Here is a 22,124-nt window from a genome sequence, read left to right as displayed (position 1 = left end):
GAGTTTTGTTCAGTGAGTTACAGTGTTGGAGTTTACCGGCAGCCAGGTTACGAGGCCAGTATTCGGTCTGATCCTACGAGGCCCGTATTCGGTCTGATCCTACGAGGCCAGCGTTCGGTCTGATCCTACGAGGCCAGTATTCGGTCTGGTCCTACGAGGCCAGTATTCGGTCTGATCCTACGAGGCCAGTATTCGGTCTGATCCTACGAGGCCAGTCTTCGGTCTAATCCTACGAGGCCAGTATTCGGTCTGATTCTACGGGCCTGTGTTCGGTCCAAATTCGTCAGGGCCAGTCTTCGGTCCAGCTTAGTCAGACTTAGGATAGCGCCCGTATAATCTTGACGGTCGGGTGTGGCATCATTAGCGAGGACTACTTTAATGTCCGCAATAAAAAGCAATCAACACCCTAAGAAAAGATAAACAACGTATTACAATTCAGCTCGCGTTTTTGCGGTGGTAATGTTTACAGGTATCCAAGCGGATACAGCGGCAAGTCAACTAATAATGCCTAATAACAAGAAACTCCACTATTCCAATAGAACTAAACTTTTCCATGCGCTGAAGGGTCTTTTGTTGCGCGAGCAAAACAAATGCGTAATTGTTCTATTTTTAATAGTTTTACCTCTATGGTTTAGTCATTGAACGGCCTTTCAGCATCAGTATATCTAAATTTAGGCTATAAAAAGTGTTCGCAATGGCTCGTTGATTAGTGGATAATTGTGTTGACAAAAATCATGCCGACGTTTGCGCAGTGATTTAATGTAAATAGGTTATTCAGATCTCAATCATTATCTCGCCTTCCGCGATTTATTATGGTGACTGGCGTACATGTTTTTATTCTGTTGATTGCTGTTCAATCAACTGCTTCGACCCGTTTGGATAAACCAAAAGACGGAAACATGATGGGAGGTGTTGGAACGGAGAAGGAAGCTGACGAAAACGTGCAAAAGATTGTAGATGACGTAAGTTTTGGTTTCATAGTTTTCTTTTTCTCGCAAATTCCTTTTCATTTCCTTATCGTTTTCTAATTACAATAATAAAGCTGAACTTTTTACTGTATGGCTTTTTGTATGTCTTTTATCGGTGGGCTAGATATTTCTAATTCCGTAAAAGAATGTTTGTGAAATGGTGTGATAAAACTTTGTGACTGTTTTTTCATGTATACTTTGAGCACTTGATACATTTCAAGACCAGCTTATACAGAGTGAGACAACGTCTCTTTAGGCTTTTTTGACTTGTTATTTTGTATAAATATGATAATTAAAATATTAGTGGACTGTCGGTGCACCAGAGTGCTGTCAATGAGGTGGTATGTCAAATGTTGCGCATAGTTTGACGAGTTTTAGTTTTATAGTGTGACTAGTCTACTCTGGCTGTGATTCCAGTAGGTCATTACAAGAAAACTATTAGTACTTTCTCTTTTACTTTGGGTAAGTAGAAGGCAAAGAGAGTCTAGTTTGCCTTGTTCTCAGCCGATGATGCTTTTTGCCGATTGCTTTTTTGTTGCTTCATATGCAGAAATTTTTGTTGTTGAAAAGCTCTAGTCTATCTGTTTTCACAAGAAACCTCTTAAAAATACAATCTTAACATGTGGTGTCGCACAACTATCGCTCTACTATAGCGCGCCTGATGGTCATGGACTTGCTCTGCTTGCCAGCACAGCACTTCGCATACTTACCATATCTGAATGAAATTTTACCAAATCTCCACCTGCTCTCCCTCGTATTTACTAGAATAAGTCTACTCTATTACTTTGTTGAATAATAATAGGGTAATTTAGAATAATTACTTAATGAATCTGAGTAACTTACCTGGAAAGCTAGATCTTTACTAAAACAATACCTGCGTTTTGGGCCAGCTTAACAATCGCTATGCATAACGGTCAACGGTGCTAGTTATTAACCCAAAGCAAGCAATTAGGTTAAGCATGTGTATCTTAACCAATGTAATGGCTACTTGCCCAATGAATCCATTGTATTCCACGTAACTTAATGGTTAAGTTCACTGCCCGTAGATCTGGAGGTCCTGAAATCAAATCCAGTGCCATGCGTATTTTTCATTGCTATATTTTATTTGTTATAACTATACACTGGGTTTAAAAAAAGATAAACACCGAGATTTATAGATATATTCCAGCTATATTTTTCACATAGCTGAAATCAACAGTGGAAGAGAAAACTGGCCACTCATATGACGAGTTCAAATGTGTCAAGTTTGCCACTCAAGTAGTTGCTGGCACCAACTACTTTGTCAAGGTGAGTGTAAGGTCACCAGCGTTTGTCTATATTGCTAGGCTTAGCGATTAGATGTATAAGTTGTAAATATTGGGGAGTGGGTACTTGGATAAGCATTTGCTTCATTGAACTGGTGTTCATAAACATGGAGTTAGCCATTCAAGATTCTCAAGAGTATGAAATGTCAACTCCAAACAATTCCATTAACTTCAAATTTACTTACATTGTAGCTTCAAGTTGTCCACAAGTTTGCTTAAATGATATTCAGTTGCAAATGAATTGTGCTATTCTATTCTTTACAGTCAATGGAAAGCTTTTAGTCACTATGTTTTCATAATCGGATGATGCGGACTTGGAAACGAATGCATATTGAGCTACCATGCAATAAGTATGTCAATCGACATTCACATGTTGATTAAAGCGAACGCCTTGTTAACAAAGATTAGGAATTTTATGCCAGAGGTCATAACGTCACACTTCTGTTCTGTACCGCTTACGAGAATGTTTTGAAAATAGGAAATACTGAAAATGTGAAAAATGTCTAAAATGGAATAGCTTGCACAGTATTGTATTGTGCATTATTTACAACTGCCAGTTTCATCTTTTGCAAGGGTTAAACATTTGATAAATGTTTGCGAGTAACAAAACTCGCTTGCCTTGCGGGGGTTTGCCATTTCCTTCATGCGAATTACACCAACTAGCAGATTCATCGCATCATGGAAACATAGTTAATGATTTTTTCCTCGTCCCTCTTTTCTTGATCATGTTGAGTCCTATCAACAAACCAACCATCCTTTGCTATTAACAAACCAACCATTATTTGCTATCAACAAACCATCCATTCTTTGCTATGAACAAATCAACCATCCTTTGCTAGTCATATGACTAGTTCAAATATGTCAAGTTTGCCACCCAAGTAGTTGCTGGTACCGACTACTATGTCAAGGTGCGTGTAAGGTTACCAGTGTGTGTCTATATTGCTAGGATTAGTCGTTAGATATATACATGTAAGTTGTAAATTGTAGAGTGGGTACTTGATGAGTATTTGCTTCGTTGTACTGGTGTTCATAAACATGGAGTTATCTGTTCAAGATGCTCACCAGTAGGAGGCGTGAACTACTAACATTTACATTAGCTTCAAATTGACATAACTTCATCTCGTTCACATGTTCGCTTCACAGTTTGAGGCTTGGGCACTAAATAATTCGAGGAGTTATTTTCCCATGTGTTCTTTGCTGATGAGTGCTAAAATATAGAACAGTTGGTGCTAATCTAGTAAATACTGATCTTGCGCAGTTTAAAAGGCTAGAAATCTAGAATATTCTTCATGTCGTTCAGGTAAAAGTTGGAGATAACAACTACATTCATCTGAGGATCTATGCTCCCCTTCCTCATACCCATAGCCCTCCAGAGCTTACAGATGTGATGGAAGGCAAGTCAGAGGCAGACCCTATCTCTTACTTCTAATTGACTATGGACTGGCTTGAAAGTTGTCTGCTCTTGTGGCTTGTAATCGCCGAACTATTTTAATCTCATTGCTTGTTTGTGTAGTGACGAAAAGGTCATAGCTGTTTCACTATTTACCGTTGTCGGGTTAGCTGTCATTCTGTAGATGTTTTATTTTATAATGGTATATTAATATAATATTAGAATTAATAAATACCTTATAAATAATAAACCATTTGTCATCATATAACTGTCGGTTGAATAATTCCAATGTTCTTTTCAACTTTGTTATGTTGATTCTCTCAAATTTTTCAATTTTCATTTGCTCGCGTGCACAATGATAGCTATATAGTGACACATATTTAACTAACAAATCAGATCGTTGATTAGCAACTATTCTTCCAACTTTACACTTAGTTGACGGCAACTAGTTCTGCTAATTACACCTTGTTGATCAGTAACTATTTCTATTGATTATAGATATACTCCTAAATTACTCATTGATGACCTGTTTATAGCCTCACGCTTGCCTGTTTTTATAGGTATTTAGATTGCTATGATTAAAAGTTCATGACCTCAAGTTTGTCAGTAGCTGTTTTATTATTATTATCATCAATGACTCATCGTTATTCTTGTTTGTTCTATTGTCTGTTGACATTATTGAGTGGTTGTAAGCTAACTGGGGGTGGCACATAGAACTGAAATGCTAACACCCTAATTAGGGATATGGTACTAAAACCTAGTTCATATTGTACACTTGGTAGCTCCGTCTAGTTCATACTGTACACTTGGTAGCTCTGTCTAGTTCATATTGTACACTTGGTAGTTCCATCTAGTTCATATTGTAAACTTTGTAGCTCCGTCCAGTTCATAATGTACACTTGGTAGTTCCGTCTAGTTCATATTGTACACTTGGTAGTTCCGTCTAGTTCATGTAAACTTGGTAGTTCCGTGTAGTTCATATAGTAAACTTGGTATCTCCATCTAGTTCATATTTTACACTTGGTAGCTCCGTCTAGTTCATGTTGTACACTTGGTAGCTCCGTCTAGTTCATGTTGTACACTTGGTAGCTCCGTCTAGTTCATATTGCACACTTGGTAGCTCCGTCTAGTTCATGTTGTACACTTGGTAGCTCCGTCTAGTTCATATTGCACACTTGGTAGCTCCGTCTAGTTCATGTTGTACACTTGGTAGCTCCGTCTAGTTCATATTGCACACTTGGTAGCTCCGTCTAGTTCATGTTGTACACTTGGTAGCTCCGTCTAGTTCATATTGCACACTTGGTAGCTCCGTCTAGTTCATGTTGTACACTTGGTAGCTCCGTCTAGTTCATATTGCACACTTGGTAGCTCCGTCTAGTTCATGTTGTACATTTGGTAGCTCTGTCTAGTTCAAATTGTACACTTGGTAGCTCCGTCTAGTTCATGTTGTACACTTGGTAGCTCCGTCTAGTTCATATTGTACACTTGGTAGCTCCATCTAGTTCATATTGTACACTTGGTAGCTCCGTTTAGTTCATATTGTACACTTTGTAGCTCCATCTAGTTCATATTTTACACTTTGTATCCCGTCTAGTTCATACTGTACACTTGGTAGCTCCATCTAGTTCATATTGTGCACTTTGTAGCTCCGTCTAGTTCATAATGTACACTTTGTATCCCGTTTAGTTCATATTGTACACTTGGTAGCTCCGTCTAGTTCATATTGTACACTTTGTAGCGCCGTCTAGTTCATACTGTACACTTTGTATCACGTCTAGTACATATTTTACATTTTGTATCCCGTCTAGTTCATACTTTACACTTGGTAGCCTGTCTAGTTCCAATTGTAAACTTGGTAGCCCGTCTAGTTCATATTGTACACTTGGTAGCTCCGTCTAGTTCACAATGTACACTTTGTATCCCGTCTAGTTCATATTGTAAACTTGGTAGCCCGTCTAGTTCATATTGTAAACTTGGTAGCTCCGTCTAGTTCATATTGTAAACTTGGTAGCCTGTCTAGTTCATATTGTACACTTGGTAGTTCCATCTAGTTCATATTGTAAACTTTGTAGCTCCGTCTAGTTCATACTGTACACTTGGTAGTTCCGTCTAGTTCATATTGTACACTTTGTAGCTTTATCTAGTTCATATTGTACACTTTGTAGCTCCATCTAGTTCATATTGTACACTTTGTAGCTTTATCTAGTTTATATTGTACACTTTGTAGCTTTATCTAGTTCATATTGTACACTTTGTAGCTTTATCTAGTTCATATTGTACACTTTGTAGCTTTATCTAGTTCATAGTAGTCAAACCGGATGCAAAAGTTGTTCCAAGAAAACATTTTTGATCATATCCCGAGTCTTTGATGTCAATTTCTACACCTAAATCTACAGGCAGAAAAAATATACACTGACAACAGCAAATATGGACAGCTAGCAACAGTTATGTACAGGCAATAACAAGTAACATGTTAGACAATATAATATTCGGAATTTAATAACATTGATATCCTTTTCCGGTGTCACTATAGGTGACGATTTATCAGCTTCTACCAAAAACCACATAAATTTGATTTGCCTATGGAACCAATAAATATATTCATGTCATTTCCCCAGCAAAAGGGTTAATTGGCATGAGCCATAATTACCATTTTTAGCAAGCGTTATTCTGACTGAGGTACTCCAATTATTATTGTAAACACACAGCATTGCTCACTTACCTTGTGACATACCTTGCGTTCACACCGCTATGACTTACCTTGTGTTCTGTCTTTGTAACAAAACGTTTTTGTGTTTTGTGTTTGTATTTTTTGTACAGCAAGTTTTATCTCTTAATTGTAAAAATAGCACTCGATCATAGAATAAGCACCCTTAGCACTTGAACAGAACGGGAAAAACCACTTTCGTTTCCTAGAATCGATTGGACCATTGAAGAGCAAGCGAAATGACATTTTTTCCAGGAAGGTTACAAATAATTGTTTTCAAATGGGCCACCTTGATGCTAATAAGTTTCGCATCTCGTTCCCCCACAAACCACGTATGCAACAATGGGAGCAACAGTGCTATACCACCAAGACACCTCATAACAACCTTTATTATTACTATTGCAAGTTTTCTTAATGAACTAAATGATAGAAATATTAAATAAAAATGATTAAAGTCAATAAACTGTTGCTAGTTCTGACTTGGAAGCAAATTCCTTAACTGTTTTATAATTAAGAGTTGTCCTATCCTAATTCATAGCAAAGTTATAGGAATAATTGATGTAATTTAGATTTTAAACATGCAATACTTAACATGTTTTTCACACAATCTTGGATTTATCTTGTAAACACTGTGTAATAATACTATTTTCATAATTTTATATTCTAACTCTATTGTCCCTATTAGATTTGTTTAAAATATATAATGCATTTAGCACAACTATAGTCAAAACTCAACCAAATTTAAAACAGTTGAAACTTTTAATGTTTGTAAATTAGGCTTGGTCTAAATTATGAAATTGATTTTTTAAGTTTTTTGTAGTTTAATATAAATGGCATCATAGGTAGTCGCATGTGTGTATCAGCTGTTTGCATTATGACGTATATGTACAGTATATATATAACATAAATCTAATTGAACTTATAGCACACACATAAATAAAAACCTTCATTTAAAAGCTAGAATAATTAATGTGGTACATGTTGATTTCAAAGAAATTTTCTGCGCAGAAACGTTTTTATTACCTGTGCAATGCTGGGCATTCTGTAGTACTTTACATACAAAAGGAGAAAAGTGTTTGGCCCAAGCACGAAGAGGATTAAACATTGATAAACAAAAAATTAGCTATTATCATAGCCATCAGCTTTGTACATATGTGTATGTATATATATATATATATATATATATATATATATATATATATATATATATATATATATATACTTGCTGTGCAACCCAGCATTGTCCGGGTAATAAAAAAATTTTCGGACAAAAAGTTTATTTGTATGCCAAAATTTGCCATTCTAACTTTTAAACTACATACTTGGAGAGAAGCGTTTTGTGTAGTTAAAATAAATTAAGAGAGAAAATAAAAACAACTGAAAAGGTTTGCAAATTTTTTCAAACAACTGTTTGTAAGTTTCAAAATTCATATCACTAGGAAAAGGTTTTGTGCAGAACAACTAAATTAAAAATAAATAAAACAACTGTAAGTTTAAAATTTCAAGAAGTGTTTAGTTGAAATTAATTAGAAAAGAAAATGTAAATGTATTTAAATGTGAAATTATTAGCAAGTAATGGCTTAATAGAGTCTATTTTGCTATGTTTACAATAAAAACTTATTTGGTATACAGTTTTATGATTTCAGTTCGTTTCAATGTGGGCATGCAAAAATTTACGTGCCCATTTTTGTATGCCAGTGTTGGCATGCGAAAATATCATAAGTAATATACGTACATAGAGTGGTATAGAAACCCATAGTCATTATCTAATGCAAACACCTCGGGGTAAAAATCATCATCATTTAAAATAGTACCAAAATACTACAATAATCTTAGGAACTATAGGTACCTACAATGACTTCAGGACATTTTGTGATTATGATCCCCAAGATAATATAATATTACAATGTACTACATGGACTATTAACTTAGATGAATTTAGTTTACTAAACACGTACTTGAAGAAAGTTTTAATCTGAATTTTAGTAAATTTCAAACTTTTAACAAAAATTTCACTAATCATTTTTATTATAACAGATACTGGATATACTGGATAACGGATACGGATAACTTGCCATGGCGAGTTCAACAACATATATATATTTTAACTAAAAATTTCACTGTTATACAGCCCACAACCAAAGTAATAATGGAAAAAAGAAAGGGTACTGTTGGTTGTTGAAAAAGTAGTTTTCAGCAGGAATTGACAGAGTATAGTGTAAATGAGACTTGTTTGAGATGATATAAAATAAATTATAGGGAGCACGACTCTAAAAAGGCGCAACTAACAATTTATTTTGGAGGTAAAGGTGGGTTGAAACCACATATACGAGTAATTGGTAAATTGTTGATATTACAATATATGTTATAAGTATACGAGTACAGTATCTGTTAAAGGTCGCGCAGTCTAGTCTCCTCTCTTTTGCGTTGTAAAATTTGGTCATTGATAGCTAATCGAGTGATGCACTCCCTAGCAAAGTTGTTAAAAAGTAAGTCATTGATTTATGATTTGATTTACTCAAACTTATATTTTACAACAATAAAATAAATATTAATTCAAGCTGTAGACCTAACCTACCGTACGTAATTTAACTAACAACAGCAATAATGAAATATTTTTATTATATCTCTTATTAAATTGTAATGCAATATTAAAAGTAAAATGGCAAGCTGCCGTGTAATATACAATATAAAAGTTGGTTGCTGGTTAAAATAAACATTAATTCAAGCTGCAGACCTAAACTATTGTACATAATTTAATTAACAACAGCAATAATAAAATATGTTTATTATATCTTTTATTATATTGAAATGCAATATTAAAAGTAAAATGGCAAGCTGCCGTGTAATATACAATTTGAAAGTTGGTTGTTGGTTAAAATAAATATTAATTCAAGCTGCAGACCTAAACCATTGTACGTAATTTAACTAACAACAACAATAATGAAATATGTTTATTATATCTCTGAAATGCAATATTAAAAGTAAAATATATTGTAATATACAGTTTGAAAGTTGGTTGTGTTGAATGCAGAACCGTTTTGACAACGATATGTAACAGAAATAAATATTGATAAAATAAATATTTAACTATCTCAAACTTATGTTTTACGATAATAAAATAAATATTAATTCAAGCTGTAGACCTAACCTACTGTACGTAATTTAACTAACAACAACAATAAAGAAATATGTTTATTATATCTCTGAAATGCAATATTAAAAGTAAAACGGCAAGCTGCCGTGTAATATACAGTTTGAAAATTGGTTGTGTTGTGAATGTAGAATGGTTTTGACAGCGATATTTAACAGAAAGCAAGCGTTAGCATTCACGCGTCTGGAAGTTTTATGCAAACTGGAGTGAAATAAAGAAATATTTTTGTCATAAAGGGGCATTGTAGTAACGCCCTACCTTGTAGATAAGATGTAAAGAAATCTCGCTGATGTTCTAGATAATTTGATAAACCTTCGGTAATTGGACAAAAACGTAGGCTGATAAACTGTGTACCACATTTTCGTACCTGTAAATCGGTCTACGCCTCAAACAGTCTACGTTAATTACGCAAACCTTCTTGGCAATTAAACAATGCCATAGACTGGTGAAATGAGCACGGTTTTCTCGTGAAATGCACACTGCTAAATAGTTCTAATATCTGTCGCACGGCTTTATTGGGGTATCGTAGGTCGGTCATAACTATTAATAAACCAAGCTTTTCAAGCGTTTTGTGGTGATTTTTGGCCAAATTAATCTGTCTATTCATGTATAATCTGATCAGATGAGTTAGTTTCAGGGTTTTGTGGTGACCTTTCAAAGACTTGGTAACATATTTAAAAAGGTTTGTATGTGTTTTGTATCGTTATTATATTTAAACGACTCTTTACACAAAAATGGTTAAATTTGTTGATGAGGTTTTAGTACAATGGTTTGCGACAGCCATTAATGAATAATTTTTAGGAGTTATATGCACATGTGCATTTATTATAAATCTCCCAACCAATCGCTTCACTCTTGTTTGGTCGTGGGATAAGATATATAATCAGTACACAAAACGCCAAATTTTAAGTTCGTAAATATATTTCTGTTGATATCGTGGGCCGGACCAAATTAGCTTTAACAAAAAAAGACGAAAAAGCATTGTGTTGCATACACTTAGGTTCCTAAATATTATTTTCCCAAATATTTAGAGGTTCCAAAAACATGGGCATCGTAACGCGAGGGCGCAGTGCTAAAATAATAGCTATAGCTGGACAATCCAAACGACGAGTACACGAATACACATAGGCCCCAACAAACTTTGAGAAATATATATAAATAGATACGAGCTGTACTACTCAGCGTTGTCCAGGTAATAAAAAAGCCTTTGGTCAGAAAATAGATTTGTATTTAATATATAACAACATTTGCCATTCTAACTTTCAAACCACATATCATGAGAAAGGGGTTTGTGTAGTTGAAATAATTTAAGAGAGAACATAAAAACACATGTAAAGGTTTTAAAGCTTAATTGTCAAACAACTGTAACGTTCAAACTTCATATCATGAAGAAAAGGTTTTTGCAAGTTAACTAAATCACAAAAAGAGCTATAAAAGGGTTCAAATGTATATGTGAAATAATTAGCAAAAAATAGCTAAATTAAATCTGTTTTGCTACGATTACAATAAAAGATGATTCGGTAATGATAAATTAATACGAACTGAGAAAACTAAATAAAAATCCTTAATATGTTGAACTAATAATAACAGTTCTTGCATAGAAGTGTGTGTGCGTGTGTGTGTGCATGCGTGCGTGCGTGTCTATAAAAAGGGTTACTGTTCCACCAGAAGCTATCCATCAAAACTTTGAATATGATGATACTGATACCTCTCAACACTGGCTATACTAAACAGTGTGATAAAAAAGATTTTAATAGCTATAGCTGGGCATACACAGACACACACAAACTTTGAGAAATATATATATTATAGATACATATTGGTAAATAAATATATATTTATATATGTATATATATATATAAATATATATGTATATACATGGGCCTATACATATTTATATATATACAATATACATGTATATATATATATACAATATATATATATATATATATATCTATATAAATATATACTGATGAAGAAGAAGGTTGCAGTTTACTAGAAGAGAGTGCTCAATATTAAAATAGAGCATTTATATAAACTGTATTAAGAACTGAAAACTTTTAAAACATTTTACAACTTAAAGTTTCATGGTTGTTACCATTCGTCAGGTAAAATTAAAATGATCTGAAGCTCATATGACTGTACGTAAAAACACATCGAGTAGCTTAACGATAAAGGCCAGCTACATATAATACAACAATTTAATTGGTTCATGTCACAGCATTGCAAATTAAGTGCTTATTTGAATGCCTGCACTTTGACACAAGCTCGTTTCTTGAGTTTAAGCTTGCAAGCTCAGGTTTGTATAAAATGAAGTACTTCTCCCAAGTACACAAATTACAGCGTTTACTGGTCTTATTGTAACTACTCGCTTTTTTCAATACTCTCCACTTGATGTCGTACTGGATGGATCGATCTTTAAGCTGCCATATATAATTACTTAGTTCTGTTGAAGTTCGTTTTGATGGATTGTTGAAGCTGCTACGATGGTTGTAATATCTTTTCTTGAATGAGCCCTCTGTCAGGCCAACATATGTCTGTTTGGTAGCATTAGGTTCGTTGGTCATAACTGTAGCCTGATAGATGACAGAACTGGACGAACATGCATTTGGCAGTGCACATGTACTTTTATCTCGACAGTTGCATGTTGCTGTTGGCTTTTCGTTTGATAGCTGCGCTTTGTTGTTATTTGTAATAATCTGTCCAATATTCCTCATGCAGCTATAGCTAAGTTGTAAATTGTTTCTATTAAATATCGAATAAAGTTTGTGATCTTTGGGAAATTCTTCACTCAGAGCTCTGAAGAAAAGCTTTCTTATGTTGGTTGCAACATTTTTAGAGAAAGGGGGGTTATACCAAAGTATATTTCTCCTGCGTTTGTTTCTGATGTTATGCGATGTTGTATTCTCACTAAATGTCAGTTTATGATGGTATCCACTTCTATTAAGGGCTTCTTGGTGTTCTTTCGTCTTTTGTCTAAATATATCTTGATTTGATGATATTGCGGAGAGGCGCAGGTTGACTGATGCTGGAATGTTTTTGATGATGGAGGGTGGATGGTTAGATCTTGTGTGCACGTATCTAGGCATATTATTGGGCTTGCTGAAGGGTCTATATAATTCATTCTGTAGATCTAATGATATATCCAAAAAGTCAATAGTGCTTTTATTTGCATCTACAGATATTTTCAGCCCATATCGATGGAATAATGAGCACAGATCTTTTGATGTTGTTGAGTTCTACCCTTCTACCCCTCTATATCTATTGACCTTCTATCTCTAGCTTTAGACTTTGCTACCAACTACGAGACTATAACATCTGATGAGCGCAGAATAATCTTGCATACTAAAAAGACCCTGCTATATAGTGATCATGAAGCATGGGGAAAATCAGGACATGCAGACTGCTTCGATGTGGCTATGGGTTCCTATGATGGAGCAGAAATATGTAAACTGGTTGGCTGCTTTATGTTACATCAGATAAACCAAATCACAAAAGAGACTTTTGGATTATACCGAGATGATGGACTTGGCGTAGTGAGAGCAACTCCTAAACAAACTGAGAAGCTCAAGAAAAATCTGTGCACATTATTCCATCAATATGGGCTGAAAATATCTGTAGATGCAAATAAAAGCACTATTGACTTTTTGGATATATCATTAGATCTACAGAATGAATTATATAGACCCTTCAGCAAGCCCAATAATATGCCTAGATACGTGCACACAAGATCTAACCATCCACCCTCCATCATCAAAAACATTCCAGCAGCATCAATCAACCTGCGCCTCTCCGCAATATCATCAAATCAAGATATATTTAGACAAAATACAAAAGAACACCAAGAAGCCCTTAATAGAAGTGGATACTATCATAAACTGACATTTAGTGAGAATACAACATCGCATAACACCAGAAACAAACGCAGAAGAAATATACTTTGGTATGACCCCCCTTTCTCTAAAAATGTTGCAACCAACATAGGAAAGCTTTTCTTCAGAGCTCTGAGTGAAGAATTTCCCAAAGATCACAAACTTTATTCGATATTTAATAGAAGCAATTTAAAACTTATCTATAGCTGCATGAAGATCATTGGACAGATTATTACAAATAACAACAAAGCGCAGCTATCAAACGAAAAGCCAACAGCAACATGCAACTGTCGAGATAAAAGTACATGTGCACTGCCAAATGCATGTTCGTCCAGTTCTGTCATCTATCAGGCTACAGTTATGACCAACGAACCTAATGCTACCAAACAGACATATGTTGGCCTGACAGAGGGCTCAGATTTTTCTTCTATATGCAATACTCGTATTTTACTTTACTATTCTTTATCTTATTGTTTTAGTTCATGGTCTAATTTGCTTTAAATAGCATTGATCAGTGATAATAAAGCTCATATATTTCATTGTATCTATCTGTCTATGTATCTATCTGTCAATGTATCTATCTGTCTATGTATCTATCTGTCTATGTATCTATCTGTCTATGTATCTATCTGTCTATGTATCTATTTGTCTATGTGTCTATCTATATATTTATCTGCATGTGTATATCTATCTGTTTATGTATATATCTGTCTATGTAACTATCTGTCTATGTATCTATTTGTATATGTATCTATATGTCTACGTATCTATCTGGCTATGTATCTATATGTATATGTATATATCTGTCTATGTATCTATCTGTCTATGTATCTATCTGTCTATGTATCTTTATGTATTGGGCTACAACCTAATGCTGTCTAACTTATCGGCTGTCAACTAGAAAGACACTAACATCACATTTTTAAGTACCTCCCTATCCTTGCATACGATCCTCCGTTGTCATAGAGAAGTGTCTGATTAGTTCTTTCTAAGCTTTGAACAAGCTTTCTCACGCATAATACTTCATCATTGAAACAAACATTCTTGGATGAACATGATCTGAACTGACTAGCATATAGGCCGATGCCAGTGAGTGCAAAGATGTTGCATCTGTTTAACAGCTTGAGAAATTTGGTTGAAATTTCCTATTGCATTTGTTAAAAGGTCTAATCGAAAAAGCTGTTGCTGTAACTTGCCGATTGAGGGTACTTAAGATGGTTTAGAGTATTGTTTGCGAAAAGTATTTGAACTGAAGGTATTTGGCGAAGTCACAAGTTTTTGATTCTAAGACCTAAGTTCATCTGTCCAAAGCCACATTCATTGGATTCTTTTGCCATCTCACAGTCTTTTGCAAACAAGTTGTACCATAAATATGTAAATTGGTTATTGGTAAAAATGTTGCTTATTTCATTATATTCATAACAATTAATTGCTAGGAATATAATCCAATAAGCAACACCTATATACATATATATCTATAAGACGTGGTAATAGAGTACCGGTTAGCTGTCTAAAGACCTTCATAAACTGCAAATAACTTGCAAATATGATGAGCTAACAAAGCAAACCAATTATTCGATGACCTCTAGACCACAAAATTTGCATTATCATCTTTTTTATAACCTCTCAGGGTGAAAGCATTTCAATTAGAAGATTAGATAGCAGCGCCAGTCAAGCATATAATATCAATGAGGAGATGTTATGGCATAGCCTGCCTGTAATGCACAGTTCATTTTGTATGCACCGAAGCAACAATCGAGTAAACTGCTGAAGTTAGGCATGCAACCAACAATTCTGCTGGCAGCGTTGACCAGTGTGTTAGTTTTAAGAAGCCATTGTTACGAACTGACCATACTGCATACTAATGATATACACGCTAGGATCGATGAAGCTCATAAGTATGGGGGTGTCTGTAGCGCCTCCCAATCTGCTGCAGGAGATTGTGTCGGGGGCTTTGCTAGGCTGTAAGTCTTTTATAATACTAATAATGTAAACTAGACAAGGTGTAGACATAGTTTGTCGATGCTGTATTTATGTTCTGAACTGTGGGGGAACAGAGGGGACAGAGGCAACAGCTGATGTTTGTATTTTCTATAGATAAATGTTTTCCTAGGCTTTTGACAGATAAGTAATATGAGGAGAAATTTAACGTATCAGCTGTGTCCATTTTCATATTATTAATAATATTTACTTTAATAAGGGCTGTGCTCGTCTGACCTTCTTTCTGTCCGAAGGTACGATTCGACCGTTAGGAAAAAGATTTTGTTGTGCGTAATTAGACCCAGATATTCAAATTCGTCAATCATCTTTCCAAATTTAGAATAATTGTGCGCATACTTATTCTCTGTGCATTATGTGGCACACCCGACCATGCATCTCTTACTCACACCAGACTACCAGGGTACTGGTATTTACTACCATAAGAGATGCATCCATCTATTTGTCCGAAGCCACGCTTACAGCTCAGTAAAATAATGCATTGCACTGGAATCGAACTCGGGTGTTCAGTATAGCGGCCAGGCACACCGCCGACTTCTCTACACAACAACCTTGCTGCACTTAGAATAATTGCGCACATAGTTATTACATGTTACGATCTCTTATGCTCATCAAACTGCCTCGGTACTAGTATGATATAATGGATAAGTAACATAAACTCACAATAGTATGATTGGAGGATGAAAAAACAGTTGACACGAATAAAAGAACAAAGCTATATTTCTGCAAAACGACAGAAGAACTATTAGCAGCCTATGATCTCAAATGGAGGACAATCTCTGTCCATAATACTTAACGAACACCTGAACACATGTAGACAAATGCTAAAAGTGACAGCAATTATTATGCTGTTTAAAATCTAAGGTGGTTAAAAAGTGCTGTTGTTAGGTAATCCTTCAGGTAACTCTTTTGTTAAGTTATTTTTGTTGTTTGGTAATTATTTTAACAATTGGCATTAGGGTACAACTGTCTATCTATCTATATGTCTATGTATTTTTACGTATTGGGGTACAACTATCTATGTATCTATATGTCTATGTATCTTTACGCATTGGGGTACAACTGTCTATGTATCTATATGTCTATGTATCTTTACGTATTGGGGTACAACTGTCTATGTATCTATATTTCTATGTATCTTTACGTATTGGTCACAACTGTCTATGTATCTATATGTCCATATATCTTTACGCATTGGGATACAACTGTCTCTGTATCTATATGTCTATGTATCTCTATGTATTGGGTACAACTGTCCATGTATCTATATGTCTATGTATCTTTAGGTATTGGGGTACAACTGTCTTTGTATCTATATGTCTATGTATCTTTGCGTATTGGGGTACAACTGTCTATATATCTATATGTCTATGTATTTTTAGGTATTGGGGTACAACTGTTTATATATGTACCTATATGTCTACATATCTTTAGGTATTGGGGTACAACTGTCTATATATCTATATGTCTATGTATCTTTAGGTATTGGGGTACAACTGTCTATATATCTATACGTCTATGTATCTTTAGGTATTGGGGTACAACTGTCTATGTATCTATATATCTATGTATCTTTAGGTATTGGGGTACAACTGTCTATGTATCTATATATCTATGTATCTTTAGGTATTGGGGTACAACTGTCTATGTATCTATATGTGTATGTATCTTTACGTATTGGGGTACAACTGTCTATCTATCTATATGTCTATGTATCTTTAGGTATTGGGGTACAACTGTCTATCTATCTATATGTCTATGTATCTTTAGGTATTGGGGTACAACTGTCTATCTATCTATATGTGTATGTATCTTTAGGTATTGGGGTACAACTGTCTATGTATCTATATGTCTATGTATCTTTAGGTATTGGGGTACAACTGTCTATGTATCTATTATATATTTATGTATCTTTAGGTATTGGGGTACAACTTAGTGCTGCCTAGCTACCCGGCTGTTAAGTAGAAAGACACTCACACCACATTCTTCAAGTATACCTCCCTATCTGTGCATATGATCCGTTGTTATAGATAAGTGTCTGATTATTTCTTTCCAAGCTTTGAACAAGCTTTCTCATGCATAATATTTCATCATTGCAACCAACATTCTTGAATGAACATGATCTGAACTGACTAACCTATAGGCCGATGCCAGTAAGTGCAAAGATATTGCATCTGTTTAACAGTTTGAGAAAGTTGGTTGAAATTTCCTACCGCATTTGCTAAAAGGTCTAATTGAAAGAGCTGATGCTGTAACTTGCCGATTGAGGGTACTTAAGATGGTTTAGAGTATTGTTTGAGGAAAGGATTTGAACTGAGGGTATTTAGCGATGTCACAAGTTTTTACGATTGTAAGACCCAAGTCCATCTGTCCAAAGCCACGCTAAGAGTGTTAGGAAGAAGCACTACACTGCACAGGAACCAAACTTGAATATTTGAGCTCCCAGCAAAGCGCACTACCACCTTCACCACTTCATCACCTCATCTAAGAATAATTGTACACGTAATTACTACACATGACAATCTCTCATGGCGCAGGAGACTTTCAGCTTACTAGTAATTCATAATACATGACTTCACCCACTGAGAAGAAAGTAACGAACTGATAAAACTTTTATCTAGTTTGAGACATCGAAAAGTATTCTAAGATTTTACACTTGAAAACTGAATCTCCTAGTAGATGGGACACGCTAGAAACTTTCAGTGGGGAAGGAAACCAAGATAGAAGGAAAAAACCAAAATAGAAAGTAAATGTGGTAGTGAAGGTAAAGGGTTTGTTAACTAGAGCATGCTATCTCGATGACTAGATAATTGGTCTTGGTCGAGTGGAAGCCATAAAGTTTTGGCTCAATTCACTATTAGCATTATTTGAGCATTGTAATAACTATTTATAAATGATAATCAGCAGAGAAATAGATTTTTGGAATGTCATACTTTTGCTCAAAAATGTTAAATTTTAATGATGAAAGTCAGCCAAATACAAAACTAGTTTAGGTCATAGAAATGAATGGAACTAGATAAATCCTTTGGTCTCAACAGATTTAGTTAGTCAATGAGTCATCTAAAAGGTTCATAGGCAGCGTCAACTTATATCTATGCCAAATAAAATAAATATGTCACAACTAAGATTAACATTGTTCATACAGAAATAGTTGTTGCTGTCAGGTCTATTTCAAATGCATATGGAATCAGCATTCGCCGAAAATGATGATATTGGATATGGGATGCATGCTCAATTGAACTCAAGTCATTTGGCAAAATAAATCGGTGACATCTTTTAGACTCGTGTAGAGCAACATCCTAAGGTAAACATGATGCAGCAGTAACATATTGTCTCAGGGTTACTACCGTGTAGGCTAAGCAAGCGCCTTGCTTTGTCACCGAGCGCCATGCTGCACTCAAGAAAAACACAACTAAGGTGCTAAGATAAGGTTGATTCATTAATCTATGTTATCTTCAATCAGGTGCGACATTTAGGAATTCTAAAAATCGTGCTGATCTGCATCTTTTCCATTTTTTGGTCACACGCAATCAGAAGTGATTTAAACAAGACCAACAAATTATTTCTGAGCCTTTTAGCAAGAGACTGATAGCCAATATTACTTTAAAGGCACACATTATATACACGTACACATACTTGCTTCTGCTTGGTGTACCGTAACAAATGTAGTAACGCGACTACAAGAAAGTAGCTTAAGAGATACTACCAGTAAATTGAAAATGATACAGAGTGACGAGTATCTTTACACACACTGTTAGTATTAGTGCTCAGTCTATTAGCTCGAATACCTGGATGTGAGGATGGAGGATGAACTACAGAGTCACATACTTTTTGCATGTGACTCTGTAGTTCATTAAAACTCAATGCTGAACAAACACACAAAACCTTTGTAGATTTTATCAAAAAATATCGGTATTTTTTATCATTTGCAGTTGTTTTTGGTGTTCTGACTGCCAAGATGTTTTAAGATTAAAATCGACAAACTTGATTGCGATTCAAACGCTCGGAAGAAAAATATGTGTGAAATGATGTCACTAGTCGCTATTATAGTGATAATTAATATTAGCTATTGCGTTCAAGTTGCAGCGTTAGGTGTCTCTATTCTGTCACTCTCTTTACAACTCCTATAAACGTCATAAGAGTATTTTTGCTTGATCTGAGCGTTTTAATCGCAATTAAGTTTTATCAATTTGAAAATTGAAACATCCTGGCAGTCAGACCACCTCAAACATCGAAAACCATTGCAAATGATAGAAAAATACTGATACTTTTTGATAAAATATTGTTTAAATTCATCTTTAATTATACATATATTTATTAATTCTTGTGGAGTAAAAAGTCTGTTAATATAATATTAAAATACAATTCATCAATTTAAATAAAAAAAAGAAAGATGAATTTTAAAAATTGCCTAATATTTGATGTCTCTTTTTGCAATTGTCAGATTAAAACGTGAACACGCATGAACAATAAGTATTCTTCAAGGCAATATCATATTTATTTTCTTTTTCTAAATGCTCTGCATTGCTTTAGTAAATGTGCTTGTTTTAAATCAGTAATCATACACATATTTTAATACATAATTGCTTAGCCTTCTTGTATATTGCATCATTGGTTCAATAACAGACTATTGAGGACTCACCAAACAGATTCATGCGATCTATAAATATGACAACTATTCTCAATTCTGCTGTAAGTATATCTTATATCTATAAATCTCAAAGTTTGTGTGTTTTTTTTTGCAAATCGCTGTGTCCAGCTATGTTTGTATGTCTGTGTGTCCAGCTATGTTTGTATGTCTGTGTGTCCAGCTATGTTTGTATGTCTGTGTGTCCAGCTATGTTTGTATGTCTGTATGTCCAGCTATGTTTGTATGTCTGTGTGTCCAGCTATGCTTGTATGTCTGTGTGTCAAGCTATGTTTGTATGTCTGTGTGTCCAGCTATGTTTGTATGTCTGTGTGTCCAGCTATGTTTGTATGTCTGTGTGTCCAGCTATGTTTGTATGTCTGTGTGTCCAGCTATGTTTGTATGTCTGTATGTCCAGCTATGTTTGTATGTCTGTGTGTCCAGCTATGCTTGTATGTCTGTGTGTCAAGCTATGTTTGTATGTCTGTGTGTCCAGCTATGTTTGTATGTCTGTATGTCCAGCTATTTTTGTATGTCTGTGTGTCCAGCTATGTTTGTATGTCTGTATGTCCAGCTATGTTTGTATGTATGTGTGTCCAGCTATGCTCGTATGTCTGTGTGTCCAGCTATGTTTGTATGTCTGTGTGTCCAGCTATGTTTGTATGTCTGTTTGTCCAGCTATGTTTGTATGTCTGTGTGTCCAGCTATGCTTGTATTTCTGTGTGTCCAGCTATGTTTGTATGTCTGTGTGTCCAGCTATGTTTGTATGTCTGTGTGTCCAGCTATGTTTGTATGTCTGTGTGTCCAGCTATGGATATTAAATTCTTGGAATGAGGAAACATTACTTCAAAAGATTTGATCTCAGAATTTCCCGTTCCTCCAGGCAACATGCTAACACATTGAGCTACATAAAATTAATGAACTCATTGGGCAGTACGGGTCGTTATGTCTGTTAAAATAGTATAGCAACCCTGCATTGCGATACAACGCAACATCAGTAAAGCTTTTTCTCACGGCTCTTATTGATAAGTTTAGCACTAGGGATACTACATGTAGCTTACTCAAATTAGCCATTTGAAATATTCCAGGCTATTGGAATGGGGACAGGAAACTACATTACCTGCAATTGTTTATAAGCTGTTTTAATACCCAGGTAACGCTGGACATTTTTCTAGTACCACTATAAATGAGATACTAGATTTCCAAAGAATTAACTCTGTAACTATCTAATTCTAGATTCTAGAATCTAGAGTAACGATTAATACTACACATGAGTGTTGAGATGCTTAATACAGCGCCCTACTACATCTGTGCAAAGTTATCTTTTCCTCCTTTTAAACTTGCCACATTGCCTCTGCTTAGTATTGATTATCGGCAGAAGTTCAATGGTGCAGCGATCATATTCAATAGCCTGAATCAGGTCTCACTAGTTATAAATGATTTCTTAAATGAAAAATGAGGCCACACCCTAAAATTACTAGTGGTACCAAAATTAACATGATCTCATCGTTTTTGATGCAGTAAGATCACTAATTACAGATAAAAAATTAAATTTGTAATAACAGCTGAGTGTATATACTCTTGCTCACAAAATCAAATTCTCGAATGCCAGTAAAATAGTACAATAAAAATAAATTGATTGTTTGTTATTTTAAGGCAGGCAGAAGTGTTATTCAATGAGATATAATTTTGTCACAGGCAGTGACATGACAGTGGGAATTCTTATTATATATGACTATTGAAATAATTTGACAGTCTTTTTCGTGTCATCGCACATCAGTCAGGAAGCTTGTGCGTTGAATCGAATGTGTCATCTAACACTCCCTAGTAAAAGGTGTCATCTAACACTCCCTAGTAAAAGGTTTCATCTAACACTCCCCAGTAAAAGGTTTCATCTAACACTATCTAGTAGAAGCCAATCACATCATTTCATTTAAACTTAACTAATAGAAAGTCTGATTTCAAATCTGACACCAAAAACATCAATCGAAGAAGAGTAGAATTCCAGAAAGTTCAGCATATATTTTATTTTCTCATATCAAGTTATTCATAAATGATAAACGCATCTTGGCTAGTCCAAAGGTTAATAAAAAACTTTCTCATC

The 22,124-nt window shown here is 34.9% G+C and overlaps 2 protein-coding genes across 2 annotated transcripts in view; both read left to right on the top strand.

The window, feature by feature from the left end:
- Positions 1-735: 735 nt before the first annotated feature.
- On the top strand, positions 736-4,176 carry LOC137408380 (cystatin-B-like). Its single transcript, XM_068094887.1, has 3 exons — positions 736-962; positions 2,154-2,255; positions 3,573-4,176. Exons 1-3 carry the CDS (start codon positions 813-815, stop codon positions 3,699-3,701), a joined length of 381 nt encoding a protein of 126 aa, XP_067950988.1. The 5' UTR covers positions 736-812; the 3' UTR covers positions 3,702-4,176.
- Positions 4,177-15,155: 10,979 nt separating this feature from the next.
- LOC137408295 (snake venom 5'-nucleotidase-like) overlaps positions 15,156-22,124 on the top strand; it is a 29,548-nt gene continuing 22,579 nt past the window's right edge. The window contains exon 1 of the mRNA XM_068094757.1: positions 15,156-15,359. Coding sequence (XP_067950858.1) covers positions 15,175-15,359 — 185 coding nt within the window. The 5' untranslated portion in view covers positions 15,156-15,174. The remainder of the gene's footprint in view (positions 15,360-22,124) is intronic.

Source organism: Watersipora subatra, chromosome 11 (genome assembly GCF_963576615.1).
Source record: "Watersipora subatra chromosome 11, tzWatSuba1.1, whole genome shotgun sequence".
In the NCBI taxonomy this organism is placed as follows: Eukaryota; Metazoa; Bryozoa; class Gymnolaemata; order Cheilostomatida; family Watersiporidae; genus Watersipora; species Watersipora subatra.
This window is presented reverse-complemented; position numbering and strand designations above follow the sequence as displayed.